The following is a 16036-nucleotide window of genomic DNA, read 5'->3' as shown; positions in this document are numbered from 1 at the left end:
TCCACTACCGTACTCGCTTGATGACCATACTGTAGTTGTACCACAGGTGACAATGCCAAACCCTTAACTATGCTTACAACAATTACGTCGGTGCAATATTGATCCTACTGGAGATGATTCCAACTATGGTATAAATTTGTATCGACAAGCTATTGATATACTAGTTTGAGATTGTTTATTTTATTTTTATAATCAATGAATGAAAAAACAAAAGTGGTTCTGCAATCAAAATGAAGTGGCTCTCACAGTGATTAAAATACGTGATTGCAACCAATGAAAAAGAAAAAAACAAAAGTGGTTCTGCAATCAAAATGAAGTGGTTCTCACAGTGATTAAAATACGTGATTGCAACCAAATGAAAAACAGAAGTGGTTCTTCAACTATGAACAGTTAGGCTTGTCCAAAACCAAAACCGCTTACTAGTCCTTCAATCATGCCAGTTTTAAATTGGTCATAAGACATCATAGTAGTGGCCATGGGCAGGTACATCGTCAGAGAACAAGTGGAGGCAGTAGGGAATATGTTTGATCGGTCAAAATCGATCGTCACCATTTTATGGAAGCCCATTGGAGGAACTCGGTCAGCTCCAGTTGCAAAAACAAGTATATCTTCCAAGCTGAGTGTGTGTTCCTCATTCCCTCCATCAATAGAATGAACGGTGCACACTGTAAAGATAAGAATCACAGATATCTTGCACACATACTCTTAGAATGTCTGGTTTACCTGCTAGTCCATTTTCTATTTCCGCCAGAAATTCAACCCAGTTCATAGTGGTAGACTCTTCTGCCTCTCTGTCATTTGAACCATTGACGGAGTAGTTATACTCAGTGAGTGCCATAAACTCCGCTAGAGAAAGGCGAGCTGGTGAGCCACATACCACAAACAGCTTCTTCATCTTGGCTGGATATTTCTTGAGGAGTCCGTCAACGTTAAATAGACGCAAACCTTCTTTCATTTGATCCAACTCGGCTTTGATTGGCACCAAACACGAATTGATGGCTATCGCCTTGTGCAACATTGGGACATCTTCTAAGGACACTTGTGTGATAGGTTTCGAGAACCCACACTCAAAAACAACATCAGCTGGATCTTCACGCAAGAGCTCACGAAGGGTGGTGACGTCAGTAGTCAGTGCAACCTGTATATCAACATAATTATAGTCTGAATCATGTTAGGTGTATAGCGTACCTTTCCCAAAAAATCTTTCACTGAATCAACAAGTACATCACTGACATTGATCACCACACCGTCCAACCCTTCGGCTAAATAATCATATACCCAACTTGAAAAACACATGGGTCCAGGTCCACCTTGCACTATGGACATTGCACAAATGTGCCCAACATATTTATAATGCTTTTGGAGGAGAGCAGTGGTATTATGCAAGAGCACTTTTTCGTATGTGGAACCAGTGAACAAGGATGAATTACCAATACAAGACTCCAATGCAAGTCGAAAGAATTCTCGTTTGGGTCCACCTTCATCAGCTCCAGATTCACCGACAAAGGTGACTCGTAGTGGCAGTAACACATTTGTGTAGGGCTTCGAAAAACACCGTTTGATGTCCTCCCAGAGGTGCTTACGTCGCACAGTTAGCTGTTGGTGTGGGTCTTCAACTCCACATTTAATGTTCAGTTCTGAGACATGTTGCTTGACTATTTCAGGGGTGTCAACTTCTTGCCTATGATAGTTATATTATTATATTAGCTGTACATGAAACACTTATTATTACATTGAAAAATCTCTTTCAGCAGTAGCAAGACTAGCTTCTAAGGCCATCTGTAGTTCCGGCTCGTATTCGGCAGGGAGGTCTTCCTCGAGGAGATCGACGTATGCCCTATCGTATAATAAATAATTGAGTCTATGACGTTTGTTTGACTTACGAATAACCAGTGGATGAAAAACGAACAGGCTGCTCAGAGCGGGTTGTTGAACAAGCTGATGTTTCAGCCAATGTTGGAGGTGTAGGGTCAGGGAGGCCTTCCTCAAGGAGATTGATGTATGCCCTATCGTATAATAAATAATTGAGTTATCACGTTTGTTTGACTTACGATGCAAAACGACCAGAGCGGGTTGTTGAACATGCTGATGATGTTGGAGGTGTAGGGGTCTGGTCAGGCTGCCCAGAGCGGATTGCATTCCTTGCTGATGACCGTAGCAATTCAGCCAATGTTGGTGGTGTAGGGGGCAGGCTGTCACAAGAATCAGAATCCCTAACACAAAAAGCCGTTGCAAATTGATACAAAAGTAAAGAATACCTACTTTCCCTTTTCCTTCTCTTTTTTGCACAAGGCGCTTGCTTCTTTGCACACTTCAATATGTGTTTTTAAGTAAGAGATTTCCACTTCTTTTCCGCATTCCAAGCACCTCTCTTTGGGTTCTGTACCCTACATTTAATTTATTAAGGAGAACATACATAATTATAGCACTGTGCACATTATTTTGTCAGTTGTTCCATTTACCTCTCCAGTCTCACATGGTAAGCCGAAAATGTCCATAATGTCAGCTTGAACTGGGCGAATGTACACCCTTGCTTGCACCACATACGACTTGAGTTTAGCAACTGAGGTGAAGAACTTCTGTTCTATTGGGATCAATGCCCTGGAGTATGGGCCGTCTGTTCGGTGTAGCTCAAAGCCACCAGCCTTAACCAATAACGGAAATGATTGCAAAATCACTTCTTTAAGATGAACATAATCCCCGTTTAGCTTGAACACAAGTTTCTTCTCACCGAGGTCAGCTTGTTTCAGTGTATACTTATCTTGAGGATTTGGCACACTTTCAACAGCAGTTTGACCAAGACATACGAATTTGTGTGTCCATGTCATTCCAGCTCGACCCTTTTTCTCGTAAGGGGTGCTTCCAGCGTTTCTTCTTCTGCCAGTTGCCCTTGGCATGAACTCTTGGACATTGAAAACACTGAATGGATGGATTGCATAACAGTACTATAATTATTCTCAGGAATGCACTCCTGTTATTCTACATGCACACGTACATGCAGGCTCACGTACCTAGATATGACAGACGAGCTGCCGGTACCGGTAGGCCTAGATGCAGTAGATGCAGTAGATGGACCTGGAGGTGAATCTTCATCAGTAGGGTTCAATAGCTCTGCAGCCTCTTTTAAGAGGCTGTTTGCTCTGCTAATTTTGTCAGCCATGATGATGATGCTGTGCTTTATTTAAAATCCAGACCATGTGGATGTTACATTGCCAGCAAATATTTTCATAAAAAAATGCCTACACTGGCATAATTATGCATAATTATTGTTGTCAGTTGAGGTATATACATATTGCACACTGACATACGCAAATTCCCATATGCATATGCATGTTGACATAGCATGTTGACATATGCATGTTGACATATCCATATTGCACACTGGCATATGTGTTGACGACGTGTGTGCAATGTTTGCACACGCACACTGGCATATGCACATGCATGTTGGCATATGCACATTGCACACTGGAATATGCACATGCATGTTGACATACGCACATTGCACACTGGCATACGCACATTGCACACTGGCATAACTGGCATATGCACATGCATGTTGACATATGCACATTGCACACTGGCATATGCACACTGGCGTAGTAATTTTGACACAGATAACACCCCATACATCTGTGCCCATACACGTTCAATAGGATTTAATTCTGGGTGAAACTTTGGCACGAATTTGAAATCGATGTGTTGAGACAGAACAGACTGCATCCACTCTTTATTTCGACCGTCAGTTGAAATACCTCTCTCTTCCAGAACACGCTTCAATCCTTTGGCAACTTTCTGACCATTTACTACAGTGTACATTCTTTGTTCTTTGCCATTGTTCTTTGCCATTGTAGCTTGTATCTCTTAATATCCTCTGCTTACCACCGGGAAATATATTCATACGATGAACGTGTAACGCATCGTCAGCCATGGCGTTGTGGCAGCTACTGTTGTCGAAGATCCAACAAAGCCTCCATCCTTGATCTTTGGGGTACTTTATCTCTGCTATTTTAATAGCTCGGTGCATATGTGCCACAAATCTTTTTAAGTTCCAGTTCCGTATTCTAAAAAGTCTCTTGCATATTTCTTTGCATCAGGATTAGACTATTTTGCTTGATCATATTCTTCGTCTGTTAGTGCCAAAAACCCGTTGTGATTGTCAATAAAATGTGATTGTCAATAAAATCTGTTTTCTCGCCCTTTAGACCCCATTTCAATATTTGGTCATCGTTTGAGTGAAATGTAGTTTCGTCATGAAAAATGAACACAGTTTTAGATCGACGATCTTGGTTCAATATCTACAGGGATTGCTTTAATTGCGTCAGGTGTGGGTCCATTGGTCAAGCTAACATACCCCAACTTGACCATTCTTCTCAAGTACTCGGTGCGGGCTTTGACGACATCTACCCTTTTGTGACCATCGATAAAAACTCCCTTTCGTGGCGTAATCACTTCAAAACCAAGTGTCAACAACCATTTTCGGCAGGTACTTACCCCAACTTTTCGAGGGAAGCCTGGTTCTAGAGTAAGGCTCGGTAGAAGAGTTGTATTTACCCACGTACAAAAATCGAACGTAGTCATATTCGGTTTACCTTTAATGGAAGAATTATTGCGTACATATTGTGTTGCCATCTTGTTTAGATTCTCATTGTGCCAAAGTACACCCTTCCTTTCGTATCTTCCCTGTTTACTTTGAGGTAAAACTCCTTTGTTACGTAATACACCAGTCCTCCATCGCCTAACAGTCTTATCATTTTTTCCAACAAAACTAGCAGCAAGCTGAGCAGATTCTGTCGCTTTCATGCCATGATGTTTGGCAGAAAAATGGCACAGAAGAACAGCCAGAGACTTTTTTCATCGTTGTCAAGCGTCACCATCCATTCAAGACAAAAATCTTCTAGAATCTCCTCCTGTGATCGCACATCTGGCTCTTCGTTGTCACTAGATTCAGGCTCTGTATCATCTCCAGATTCTTCAGAAACTGGTGTTAGGGGAGAAACAGGGGGAAGACTGGGAGGTGTAGGCACAGTTTCATCTGCTTGTGACTGCGACTGCGACTGCGAGAGAGTTGAGGTAGCACCACCAATTGCGGATAATCTTCTCTGTTTTTGAAGAGCTGCACTTGCTTGTAATCTTCTCTTGCTTTTCTTTGGCATATTTAGCTTCTACAATCACTGCTAGAGCCGCTACAGACAGAAAAACATAAAATGCGTTTCCACGGTAACATCAAAAAACGCGTCATCGATGACATCACTGGCCACATAATTTTGTATATTTTTGTGGGCAAGTTAATATCTCAACAATGCTTCACTTCTATGAGCTAAAATTTTTTTTAGTGTATTGTTATGCAAAAGTACACATACTAACATAATATCAGACAGATATAACCAGTACTTTTTGCTACACAGTTTTAGACATTGATGGTTAACTGCACTATACGCCCTTGATTATAATTGGTCTAACCATGGTGTTCTCTAGAATTTGAATATTGGATCTATGATCAAAGGCATTGCTTAAAGTGTTAATAGTATGGTGGCCTTGAGTATTTACTATTACTTTAGAGATGGGGTGATCAGTGAACTTTCCATCTTTCCATGCTGCTGCATATGAACTTGAGCTCAGTGTCTGACTGCCATGGCCATTGATATTACTTTTGTTGAACAGGTGAGAAATTACAATGTTATGTCACATTATGGCTTAGGTTACTATTATGCTACTATAATGTCATCCTATTCTATGTCCATGTATATACATACACATAGGAAATGATTGTGCTACATTTCACCTTTAACTTCGGTCAATTGTTCTTCGTTGTTTTATGTTACGGTGAAGATGACGATGACAATGAAGTCCGCCTATTACATTCAAGACATTTGTTTCATTTAAATCCTGCTCTTAAATTATCGTGCTTTAAAACGATTTTGTCCTTTGTGCTATCCTGAACTTATCTATATTCAAAGTCCTGATGACATAATCTCTTAAATTTATCTATACATCCTGAACTTATGTCTATATATCCGTCATTAATCATGTGTAAAGTCCTGATGACATAATTTTAATCTCAGCACTGTTTGAAAGCATGCGCGTGCAGCGTAGTGTAAGTGCATGCACGTGGGCATAATTATGTAGAAGAATTAACTTATATAGGTCCAGATGGTAGTGTGCTGTGCTATACTTTACACTACAATAGTGCGCTAGTTTACAGTGTGTTTATTTACACTCTCAGCAGTCTTGTGTGTTCTATTACTCACTGTTCAGTTTAGTGTGTTCTATTGCACATTAGAGTGCTAGTGAGCACTGGGGTGCTAATTAGCACCCCACTGACAATAAAAAAAAAAAGTAGGGTGCTAATTAACACATCAATTTTAACAGTGTACCTGACTGTTACTCAAGTTTACAACCAAAGGAGGACCAGCAGAAGCCACGCAGGTCAAATACTCATTACCCACTCAGAGCGAGAGTGAGAGGCCCGGCTCGACTGATGAAGATGGATGAAGCAGCTCGGGACGAGCTGCCTTGAGAGAAGAGAGTGATGTGGCAGAGCAGGAAATAGACTGAACTGACTGAATGTATGTATGTGTAATTAGCCACTTCCTGTGATTGCTGTACTTAGGTACGGATCATGCAGAATATAGATTTAGTATAAAGAATTGACAGTCAACTTAACATGTGCATGAAAATCAACTGATTTTCTGAATACATCTGAATACATTATTTGTAGGTAGGTATCCGGAATTACACTGAAATACCACTGAATCACTTAAGCTTCTTAAAAAAGTTAGGAGAGTGCACATAGCCTCGATTCCCCGAGAGCGGGGTCTTCCCAGCGGCCTGAAACCGAGGTACGTTAGGCCGAGTTGTTTCTAAAATAACGCAGCCAAAACTAGCCAAAACTGATATAAAAGTGAAAACCCGGCCTAGGATTCACCTAGGCGGCCTAGTTTTGAGACTGACGTTCACGAATCACTACAAGTTCAGTGCGCATACATTATTGAGTTATTCACATGACCTATGACCTTTATTCACACAGTACAGCTAGATGTGTGGTCTGTACTGCATGTACTAGCTAGCTAGCTACTAGTTCTTGGAGCAATGTACGTAGTACCTACTGATTATGACTGTCCTCTCCTGTGTCCTCTCCTGTGTCAAAAGAAATATTAGATCTACCATGGAGTAAAGTACAAAGTGTGTAAAGTACATTGTGTGGACATATCCTGATGTCCACAAGGGTTCCAGATCTGGCCATCCAACTCAACAAGAGGGACCATATGTTATACATAAAGCGAGTTCCAAGACATGCTACTGCCAGTAAAAGGACATACGTTGAAACTAAACAGTCAAAATTAAATTATTGTTTTGTAGGATGTCCCTCTTCAGCTAGATCTACTACCCCTGAATTGGTGAGTTTGACCTTACAGCTACAGTTATTATGCGATTTTTTTTATTGCAGAACGATCTTCAGCCAAGAGAGCTAGGTCTGGAACTTTTCACTGACAGTGGTGGTGAGTTTTTGTTTCCATCGCTATATAAATAGTGAAGCAGAATCACCACCAGCACCTGACAGTTAAAGTTCATTGTGTCGTATACCAATTAGAATTATAAAATGACTGACTCTTGAGCAGCCTCTTACATGGAAAACCATAGTGACCATTTCAGCAGCTTTTTAGCTGTTCTTTCATTGATAGTATGACTGATCCTGATTTGCAGTTACTAGCCAGGTAGGGTTAGACACGGTGCCGGAACAAAGATGTTACACATATTACTCTAACCAAAAGTGTACATGAATTATAGACCGATGGTCAGGATACCTAAACCTATACTGTGTGATAAAAGTCTAAGAACTTAGGTTAGCGATTACCCACTATAACAATTTGCTGTTGTTCTATTAATCACCACAAACCCACCACCTTATGTTTCGAAACATTTTTGGATATGTTGTAGTTCAGTCATTCATCTACACACGGGTATCAACACGAAATGCTCCAATCAAAAGATATTTACATTTCAGCAACTACTCACACATTTGTGCGACATTTGTGGTAATCTACTCTCTAGACTAAATGAACTGTACAAGAAATCTCATGACAAGAAAAGCTTCACTCATGGTTACAAGATTGGGCCGTACCGAGTGCTGTCATCCAAATGTAGTTGCCTCCAAAGTGTATTTCCCTGATTAATGGAGTACACAGAGTGTGTGGATGTGTGTGGATGCGTGTTTCCAGGTGGGCTGGCCCAGGACGCCCAGGCTGGATAACCTTCAGGCGGACTGCTAACGATCCTGATGAACCAACGGATGATGTGACACCTGAAGGGGATGCGACACCTGATGTCCTATGGATCCAGAAGACCAGAAGAGTGCCACGACCGTGTTGTAACGCCGCCCATCGCGCGGACACAAACTCGAATAATAACGCATGTCGCAAGCTCTCTCAAAGGAGGGAGTAATGTGAGGAACTGTACATTAGAACTAGGCTATGTATTACACAGCCTCGATTGAAGGCCAATCAAAATACGGCCTGGTAAATATGGGTAATCGTAGAATAATTATGTACTTTACTAGTTTTAAGTCTACGTCTGGCAAGTAGGCACGATAAGTAAAATAAATGAGAGAAAGAAAAAAGGCATTATTACCTGTACAATACAATTGAAAAATATTGATGTCACTAATGCAGTCAAGCAAGGTAGTGAAACGACATATCACCTGTTGCAATCAAATCCCACCATTGGGAGCGCACCCAAGTGCAACCTAAAACAATAGCCAAGAAAAAAATTTATGAGTAGTTTCTTGGTTTCTCTGCCACAAACTAAGCATTATTTGTAATTGTGTTAGCCATTTGCCATTTGCAACCCACGCATGTCAGACATTACAAACCACATGATGATGTCATACATGCAACTCATTAAAATTCCACCGGCACAACTCTCAGATAGGAGTCCCTTACCCCGAGGAAGGGCTGGCTGGCGAGTCTAGGCTAGTATGTGAGGAGCCAAATAAACCACAAGAGAACCGTGCTATGAATATGATTAAGTGCCAGGGGTACAGGCTCGTCCACATCAAAGCAGTGTGGGAAGAGCCTAATTAACCTCAAGAGTAAATTAACGTATCACACACAAAATAATATTACGGGTTACAGTGCAGTACAGCAGCACATCAAAGCAGTGTGGGAGGACAGTGTGGGAGGAGCCTAATTCAACTATGAACTATGCGCTACGAACATATAATAGTGCTATCATTAAGTCCTGGGGGGCACATACAGTACATCAAATTAATTAACCTATCTTGTCACCTATCTTGTCAATAATACTTTTACTCCTCTCTTGGTTGAATGGGACTTCTGTATGTGTGTTTGCACATACGGACATGCGGTCTCGGAGAACTTGAACATCCTCGCTAAACATGTCGTGCAAGTTTACAATGGTTTCAACCTGCCTACATCTGGCCGTACAGGGTTTTGGTGTTTTCTTTTTCCCATCTTTAGGCTGTTTTTGCTACAACAGGTTTGTGGTCTGAGAGCACGCACGCATCGATGCTGGGTATGCCACTAGTGTACGTAGGTGGTCGTTGGGTGTACCCAGCTTCGTAAAAGTAAGGCTCTCTAGAATCTGTATGCCGACGTCAGGGGTGCGTCCATGACATCTCTCTTGACGCCAGCTTCTGCGAGCAAGTCAGGACACTTTCGTAAAAAGTAAACAAATTGCATCCTTGAAGAAGTATTCCAAACTGGAATGCTAGCCAAAGCACGCAAACACGCTGCATGTATGCTTGCTGCCAGTCGTCACTTAGTGCCGTTTGTGTGACGCTTTCGACGTCAGCAAACACTTTTTGCGGAAACGTCGAAGCTGATTCATGTAACTACGCGCAATAGAGGTCCGTGAGAGAGCTCTACTACGCAGAGTGTTTTTTAAATAGTGGCGTGAAACCTCTCTGGATTCGAAACCCTATATTTTTCAACATGTGTTCAAATTTTTCATAGCCTTCTGTGAGGAGGCTGGAGCTAGCCTTCCTCGTGGAATCTGGGGCATATTGAGACCGATGGTCAGATACGAATCAATCTTGACTTTTGACGGATTTCTTCTCAACAGAGTGCGATTTCTAAGTTTTGTTTGACGGTAATATTGGTTAGATAGGGATTGGGTGCGGGTCTTATTGACATAATACAACCTTACTTTGAATGGCATGAGTCTAAAATGCACAACGTAAGATTAGTCTAGCACTTTCAACAAGAGAATCGGGATTATAGCTGTTGGTACTGAGCTTATCTTTGACAGTCAAAGAGTACGTTGGAGTAAGTTTTTAGCTCACGGCGTAAAATGAACTGAGCAATACATTGTTGTAATAATAAAGATGGCGGAATTGCGTAGGCAAGAGAAGTGAAGTGAATGGGCAAGAGAAGTGAAGCATGAGAAGTCACCTGCGTCTTGGAAGCGGGCTGAGAAAAACGCCCGGTTTGTAGTCAGGTTTGTAGTCAGCTGTATCAATTACTAACTTACTTAGTCAGTCAGACGAAACGCGGTGAAATATGAAAATAGTGCAATTCTTCAAATATTAATATTAATGCATGTGAATATTCATAGAGTATAATATCACACATTTAGACAGCAGTCCATTTCTTGCAGAAATAGAAATAGAACACGAGACAAAATTTGTGCAATAATGTTGTACATAGGATTGATTGACAGTGCAGTAGTGTGTAGTGTGTGTTTTCAATACTAATAGTGCCACTTCTACCTACTCAGGGCCGTAGCCGTTAGTCAGGTTGAAACCTGACCACTTTTTCCGAGGTGAATAGGCAATTGAATAGGCAATGGTCGTCACTGCAGTAAACACGGTGAACTTCTTCTGCAGTGCAAAACATGCAAGCATGCTAGAACTATAAGTGATCAAGACTATTAGTCTACATGCTATGAATCTCTTCCAGACCAAGCTCACCATCCAGCTAACCATTTTTTGTTCCCCAAGCGATCATTTGGACTAGTTCTGTGGTCTCATTACAACTTTGCTCATCATAAGCTTTAAAGCTGAACAGAATCTATTCCAGCAGAGTACACCCAAAATAATCTTCTGGTTGAGCTGGTTCTTCTTGGTGATTCTTCTGGCTGAGCTGGCATTTCTTCTGAGCTGGCATTTCTTCTTCAGTATGAAGAGCGACTTTGAACATGATCCACATGTCTCACTCCGTACGTTAGATTTCCCTGTTTCGCAGCCTCACTATACATGATAACTCACTATACATGATAACTTTTCACTTCACTTCACTTCCCTGAACATAATTTCTGTTACAAGTTTACATCAAATGTGCATTAATAGTCTCTGTACAGGGGCGTACACAGGGTGGTGCTTAGGGTGCTCCAGCACCCCCATCCAGGCTCTGGTGCTCCAGCACCCTATCCAGACTCAGAGAAGCTCAAGTAGATAGTTCAACCATCACTGGCTGGCTAGAAGGAAGCTACACTTACTGCAGCTATCTACAGCTTAATAGTGATAGTTACAATAACTTTAATCTAGCTAGCTAGCCTAAAAAACTTACTTTTCTTCGATCGTTACTGGGATATCCATGGGAACTAATAAAGAGTGGGGAGGGGCTCAATAATAAGGCTAGGCAGCAGGAAGTGGTTTGCTGTATCAAACACTTGAGCTTGCCTCACAACATGCAGCACAACAAGGTTCTTGGATCCAGGTACATGAATGTATAGTATAATTATAATTATAATTAAGCCTATAATTATGTATGTACAATAAATTATAATAATAATCAATGTTTGCAATGTAAACTACAAAGTCTCTTTTCCTCAACATCAAGGTACGTACTGGTGGTCATACTTTGTACGCTGCCTGTCACCTCCTGGTAAGCTGATCAATCTTTTAGTGGCCTGAAAAGAAAAGAATCAAGACTGTCGTCAGATCAAGCAAAGGAACAAACGTTTATCATCACTTAACTTCTACATTTACACAGAGACTAGGCATGATTGCATTGACATTTGACATACCTTAAGAAGAGTTGGCTAGAGTTTGCCATCCCAGGCGAATTGAGCTTCTGGTCGTAAACATTCTTGACTTGCTGATGGCACTGTAATGATGGCACTGTAAAATACTGTCAGTACTGTGGCCGGCTGTGCACCATCTAGAAAACAGTGGGCGTTGCCGACAAAAGGGGCGTGACCCCGGAAGTGGGCGTGGTCTAATTTTTGCAGCGCGCTTTGCGCGCAATGAGCACCCCCATTTACTGAATCCTAGGATCGCCCCTGCTGTACCATGACTGTGGTATGATCAATGAAAGAGCAAATGTTGCAACATGCAAGATGATCAACACTGAAACCATAATATTATTATGAACCACTAACTCAGCCATGATGTATGATGTATTTAATAGGATTGGCTTACATACAATAAATTCTGTGCACTCCAGAGGGCCTCTTAGCTTGTGCTCCTGATTAGGAGCACAAGAAAATATATAGAGGGCGATCATAAATCGAAAGTGCCAAGTCAGCATATGGAAACCCCCTGTTAATCACCATTAATCACCATTCCTCATGGCACCTTGTTTCCGGACACGCCCATTTGCTGGAAAATTGGAAAATAAAAACCTCGCAATTATTCCATTTCGAGGGGTCCGCCACTCCTTAAAATCTTGTACGCCTGTGGGCAAAATCTCCTTAAAATCTTAAAATCTCGCAAAATCTCTTAAAATCTCTCCCTATAATCCGTAATCTATGTTTCCATCTCCGTAAATCTTGCTTACGTTACAGCATTCAGCTGCAATGGTCTCGAGTATGGAGTGCCGTTTGTATCAAAATCCTTTTTTAAGGAACATTGTCCACGAGAAGGCGCTATTCCTCGAGCCACGGATATTTACTAAACATCAGTGTTATAAAAGCAGTGCATTGCACTGCAGTGATATTAATTTTAGTAAAAAGCAGTGATGTTTACTAAAAAGCAGTGATATTTAGTAAAAAGCAGTGATATTTAGTAAAAAGCAGTGATGTTTACTAAAAAGCAGTGATATTGCAGTGATATTTAGTAAAAAGCAGTGATGTTTACTAAAAAGCAGTGATATTAGTAAAAATGATGTTTACAAGTGATATTTAGTAAAAAGCAGTGATATTTAGTAAAAAGCAGTGATGTTTACTAAAAAGCAGTGATGTTTAGTAAAAAGCAGTGATATTTACTAAAAAGCAGTGATGTTTAGTTAAAAAGCAGTGATATTTACTAAAAAGCAGTGATGTTTAGTAAAAAGCAGTGATATTTACTAAAAAGCAGTGATGTTTAGTAAAAAGCAGTGATATTTACTAAAAAGTGATGTTTACACAGTGATGTTTAGTAAAAAGCACAACTTCGACCTTACTAGATTGAAGTTTACTTGTATCTTTGACGACCATAACTCCACATGGGCTGATAATTTTATTGTTAAACAATGGCAACGACATCTATGTCTGAAGAGGAGCTGGAACAAACTTTTTACGAGGCGATAATGACTGCTTTGTCGGAAGAAGGAGTAACTCCACACTGTCATAGTGAGGATTCTGATGAAGAAAGGTAAATTTGAAGAAAGGTAAATTATATGACTGACTGTACTATTGGGAAGGGTGTGGCCAGACTACATGCATTTATCATTTATCTGTGAGCAAGTAGTGACAGCAAGGTATGGTAGACTGGAAAACCACCCCCTTCACTACGCTCTGTATGTGACTGTATGTGTTAGAGTTGTTTTAGAACAAACCATAAAAGGCGTAATGCGTGGGTGATATTGCTTCAGCCTCGAGAACAGACCGCCAGTGATGTACTTATACTCGAGGCCAATAATATTGTGGGCGGTGGTGGTTGGCACATGAGTATTTGTGACGTTTGCATCCTTGTGGGAGCGTGAGATTCTTCACGCACTGGGGGGACAACTCAAACACGGCAGCTTGCCAGTCCCCAGAGCGCAGTGAAGGGGAGTGGTGTCCAGTCTAACAGCGTCTAACAGCAAGGCTTGTAAATATGAACTCTGAATTATGAGACCATTAAGGGGCTTCCAAACTACTTTTGCATATCTTATCGTCATTTAGACGAAACCACACTCCCACAAGAATACGTCACAAATATTTATACTTATGTGCCACCGTCCATGTATTAAGTATATTACTGCGCAAAATATTATCGGTCTTCAGTATACGTACATCACTAGCGGTCTGTTAAGTAATATCACCCACGCCTACGCATTTTGTGGTTTGTTCTAATTGCATTTTGCATTCCAACGGGACAACAACTCTCTCCCCAAGAATGGTTTCCAGTCTAAATGTCATAAGATGTTAAGTTACAATTAATAATGTTTATTTTATCCAGGTTTATTTTATCCAGGTCTGCTGGTCGCCCGTCAATCCCATTGAACATGGATGATGTGGAATTTGGATGATGTGGAATTTTTAAGGGGAATGAGTTTCACCTGGACCAAGATTGCACAATTACTGCAAATAAGTCGCTCAACTCTGTATAGGAGACTGAATGAGGAGGGTGTTCCGAACCATGTTTCTTACAGTGACATTACTGATGAACAATTGGATGAATCCATTGAAAATATTAAACAGGCTCATCCAAACGACGGGGAACGGATGTAACCTTGCCAGACGAGGTAATTGTACAAAGAGCACGGTTACGAGGATCGATTCATCGAGTTGACCCTATTAATACAGCCAATTAGAAGGAGCATTACAATAAGATGCCGGGTGTATCATGCAGATGGGCCCAACACAGTCTGGCATGTTGATGGACACCATAAATTGATCAGGTGGGGGTTGGTAACTCACGGTGGGATCGACGGTGGGATCGATGGTTACTCACGTACTGTGGTGTTTCTACGTTGCAGTGACAATAACCGTGCGGAAACTGTATTGGGTGCCTTTCGAGATGCTGTAGAAAGACATGGATTGCCAACTAGGATAAGATCAGACTTGGGTGGAGAAAACGTAGATGTTTGGCGCTATATGGTAGAACAACATTGTGATTCATCTTCAATCATTACTGGTTCGTCAACACACAACCAGCGCATTGAAAGATTATGGCGAGATGTTTTCCGTTGTGTTGCGTCTATTTTTTACCACATCTTCTATAAACTGGAAGACGAGAATGTACTATATAGAATGTACTATATAGATTGCCTGAATGAAATCAACCTGTACTGTCTGCGCTTTGTGTACCTTAAACGCATTAATAAATCCCTAGATTGTTTTGTAGAAAGCTGGAACAACCATCCCGTTGCAAGTGCTCGAAACATGACTCCAAACCAGTTATTTATTCAAGGTGCACTCGAGCAGAACATGATTCATAACACCGGTACGTCTGAGTGTGCAGTCACCCACCACGTGACCATGTACGTGTGCCACGGTTGTCATTCATCCCTTGCTCACACCTTAAACGGATTGTACGAACTATTGATTGCTTAAGAGAAAGCACTGATTTTGGATGTGATATATACCGAGAAGTTTGTAGTAAAGTAGGGCAACATTTATCAAACACTTGTGCTAGTTGTCATTTTTAGTCAGTTTTGTGGTCATGAAACTTAATTAACTTCCAATAATTATTGTGAATAATCATGAATTTGCATGGAAAAATATATATTATAGAGATATCGTAATAAACAATGTCAGTGTCTTGGTATTAAACTTTTCCAAATCCAGCACTATTGAGGATGCCAGAGGACATGCAATATGCAAAGACATTGAAAGAATCGGAACCACGATTTGTTAATGGAAGGTGGATAGTGTTGGTACAGGTGTTGACTGTAGGATAGGGGCTTGATGACTGGAATCTTAGAGAGGGCTCTATCCTGAAACCAGCTGGTGGTACACCCTGTGGCAAACGACTTCATAGGACACGAGAAATTGGCTCTGTTCTCCATCGGGAGATTCACCTTGTACTTTGCCATTATTATCTGTAGAGTACAAATGAAATTGGAACATAATTATTATTGTTTTCATTCTAACCTTCGATCATCTGAATATAGTTGATCCATTTCAAGATGCTAGCATCCTCAGCTTCTCTCTGATTACTCCCCAATGG

At 41.0% G+C, this 16036-nt stretch overlaps 1 protein-coding gene and 1 long non-coding RNA gene across 5 annotated transcripts; one reads left to right on the top strand and one right to left on the bottom strand.

The window, feature by feature from the left end:
- Positions 1–81: 81 nt before the first annotated feature.
- Positions 82–3400, bottom strand: LOC135349392 (uncharacterized). 2 transcript variants are annotated; one of them, XM_064547922.1, is made up of 9 exons: positions 3012–3400; positions 2463–2919; positions 2263–2387; positions 2052–2213; positions 1884–2006; positions 1733–1837; positions 1189–1681; positions 724–1138; positions 85–665 (listed from the first exon to the last, which is right to left on the bottom strand). In XM_064547922.1, exons 1-9 carry the CDS (start codon positions 3158–3160, stop codon positions 391–393), a joined length of 2304 nt encoding a protein of 767 aa, XP_064403992.1. In that variant the 5' UTR covers positions 3161–3400; the 3' UTR covers positions 85–390. The 2 variants fall into 2 exon arrangements, with proteins under 2 accessions (XP_064403993.1, XP_064403992.1); XM_064547923.1 differs by lacking the exon at positions 1884–2006 and having other exon boundaries at positions 82–665.
- Positions 3401–11555: 8155 nt separating this feature from the next.
- LOC135348345 (uncharacterized) lies at positions 11556–15554 on the top strand. Of its 3 annotated transcripts, XR_010398724.1 has the most exons (4): positions 11556–11678; positions 11802–13534; positions 14339–14765; positions 14844–15554. It is a non-coding gene; the product is annotated as an uncharacterized LOC135348345 (long non-coding RNA). The 3 variants fall into 3 exon arrangements; XR_010398725.1 differs by having other exon boundaries at positions 14566–15554; XR_010398723.1 differs by having other exon boundaries at positions 14339–15554.
- Positions 15555–16036: the final 482 nt, after the last annotated feature.

This window comes from Halichondria panicea, chromosome 15, assembly GCF_963675165.1.
Source record: "Halichondria panicea chromosome 15, odHalPani1.1, whole genome shotgun sequence".
Lineage (NCBI taxonomy): Eukaryota > Metazoa > Porifera > Demospongiae > Suberitida > Halichondriidae > Halichondria > Halichondria panicea.
The sequence above is the reverse complement of the archived record's forward strand: the minus strand, read 5'-3'. Positions and strand labels throughout refer to the sequence as shown.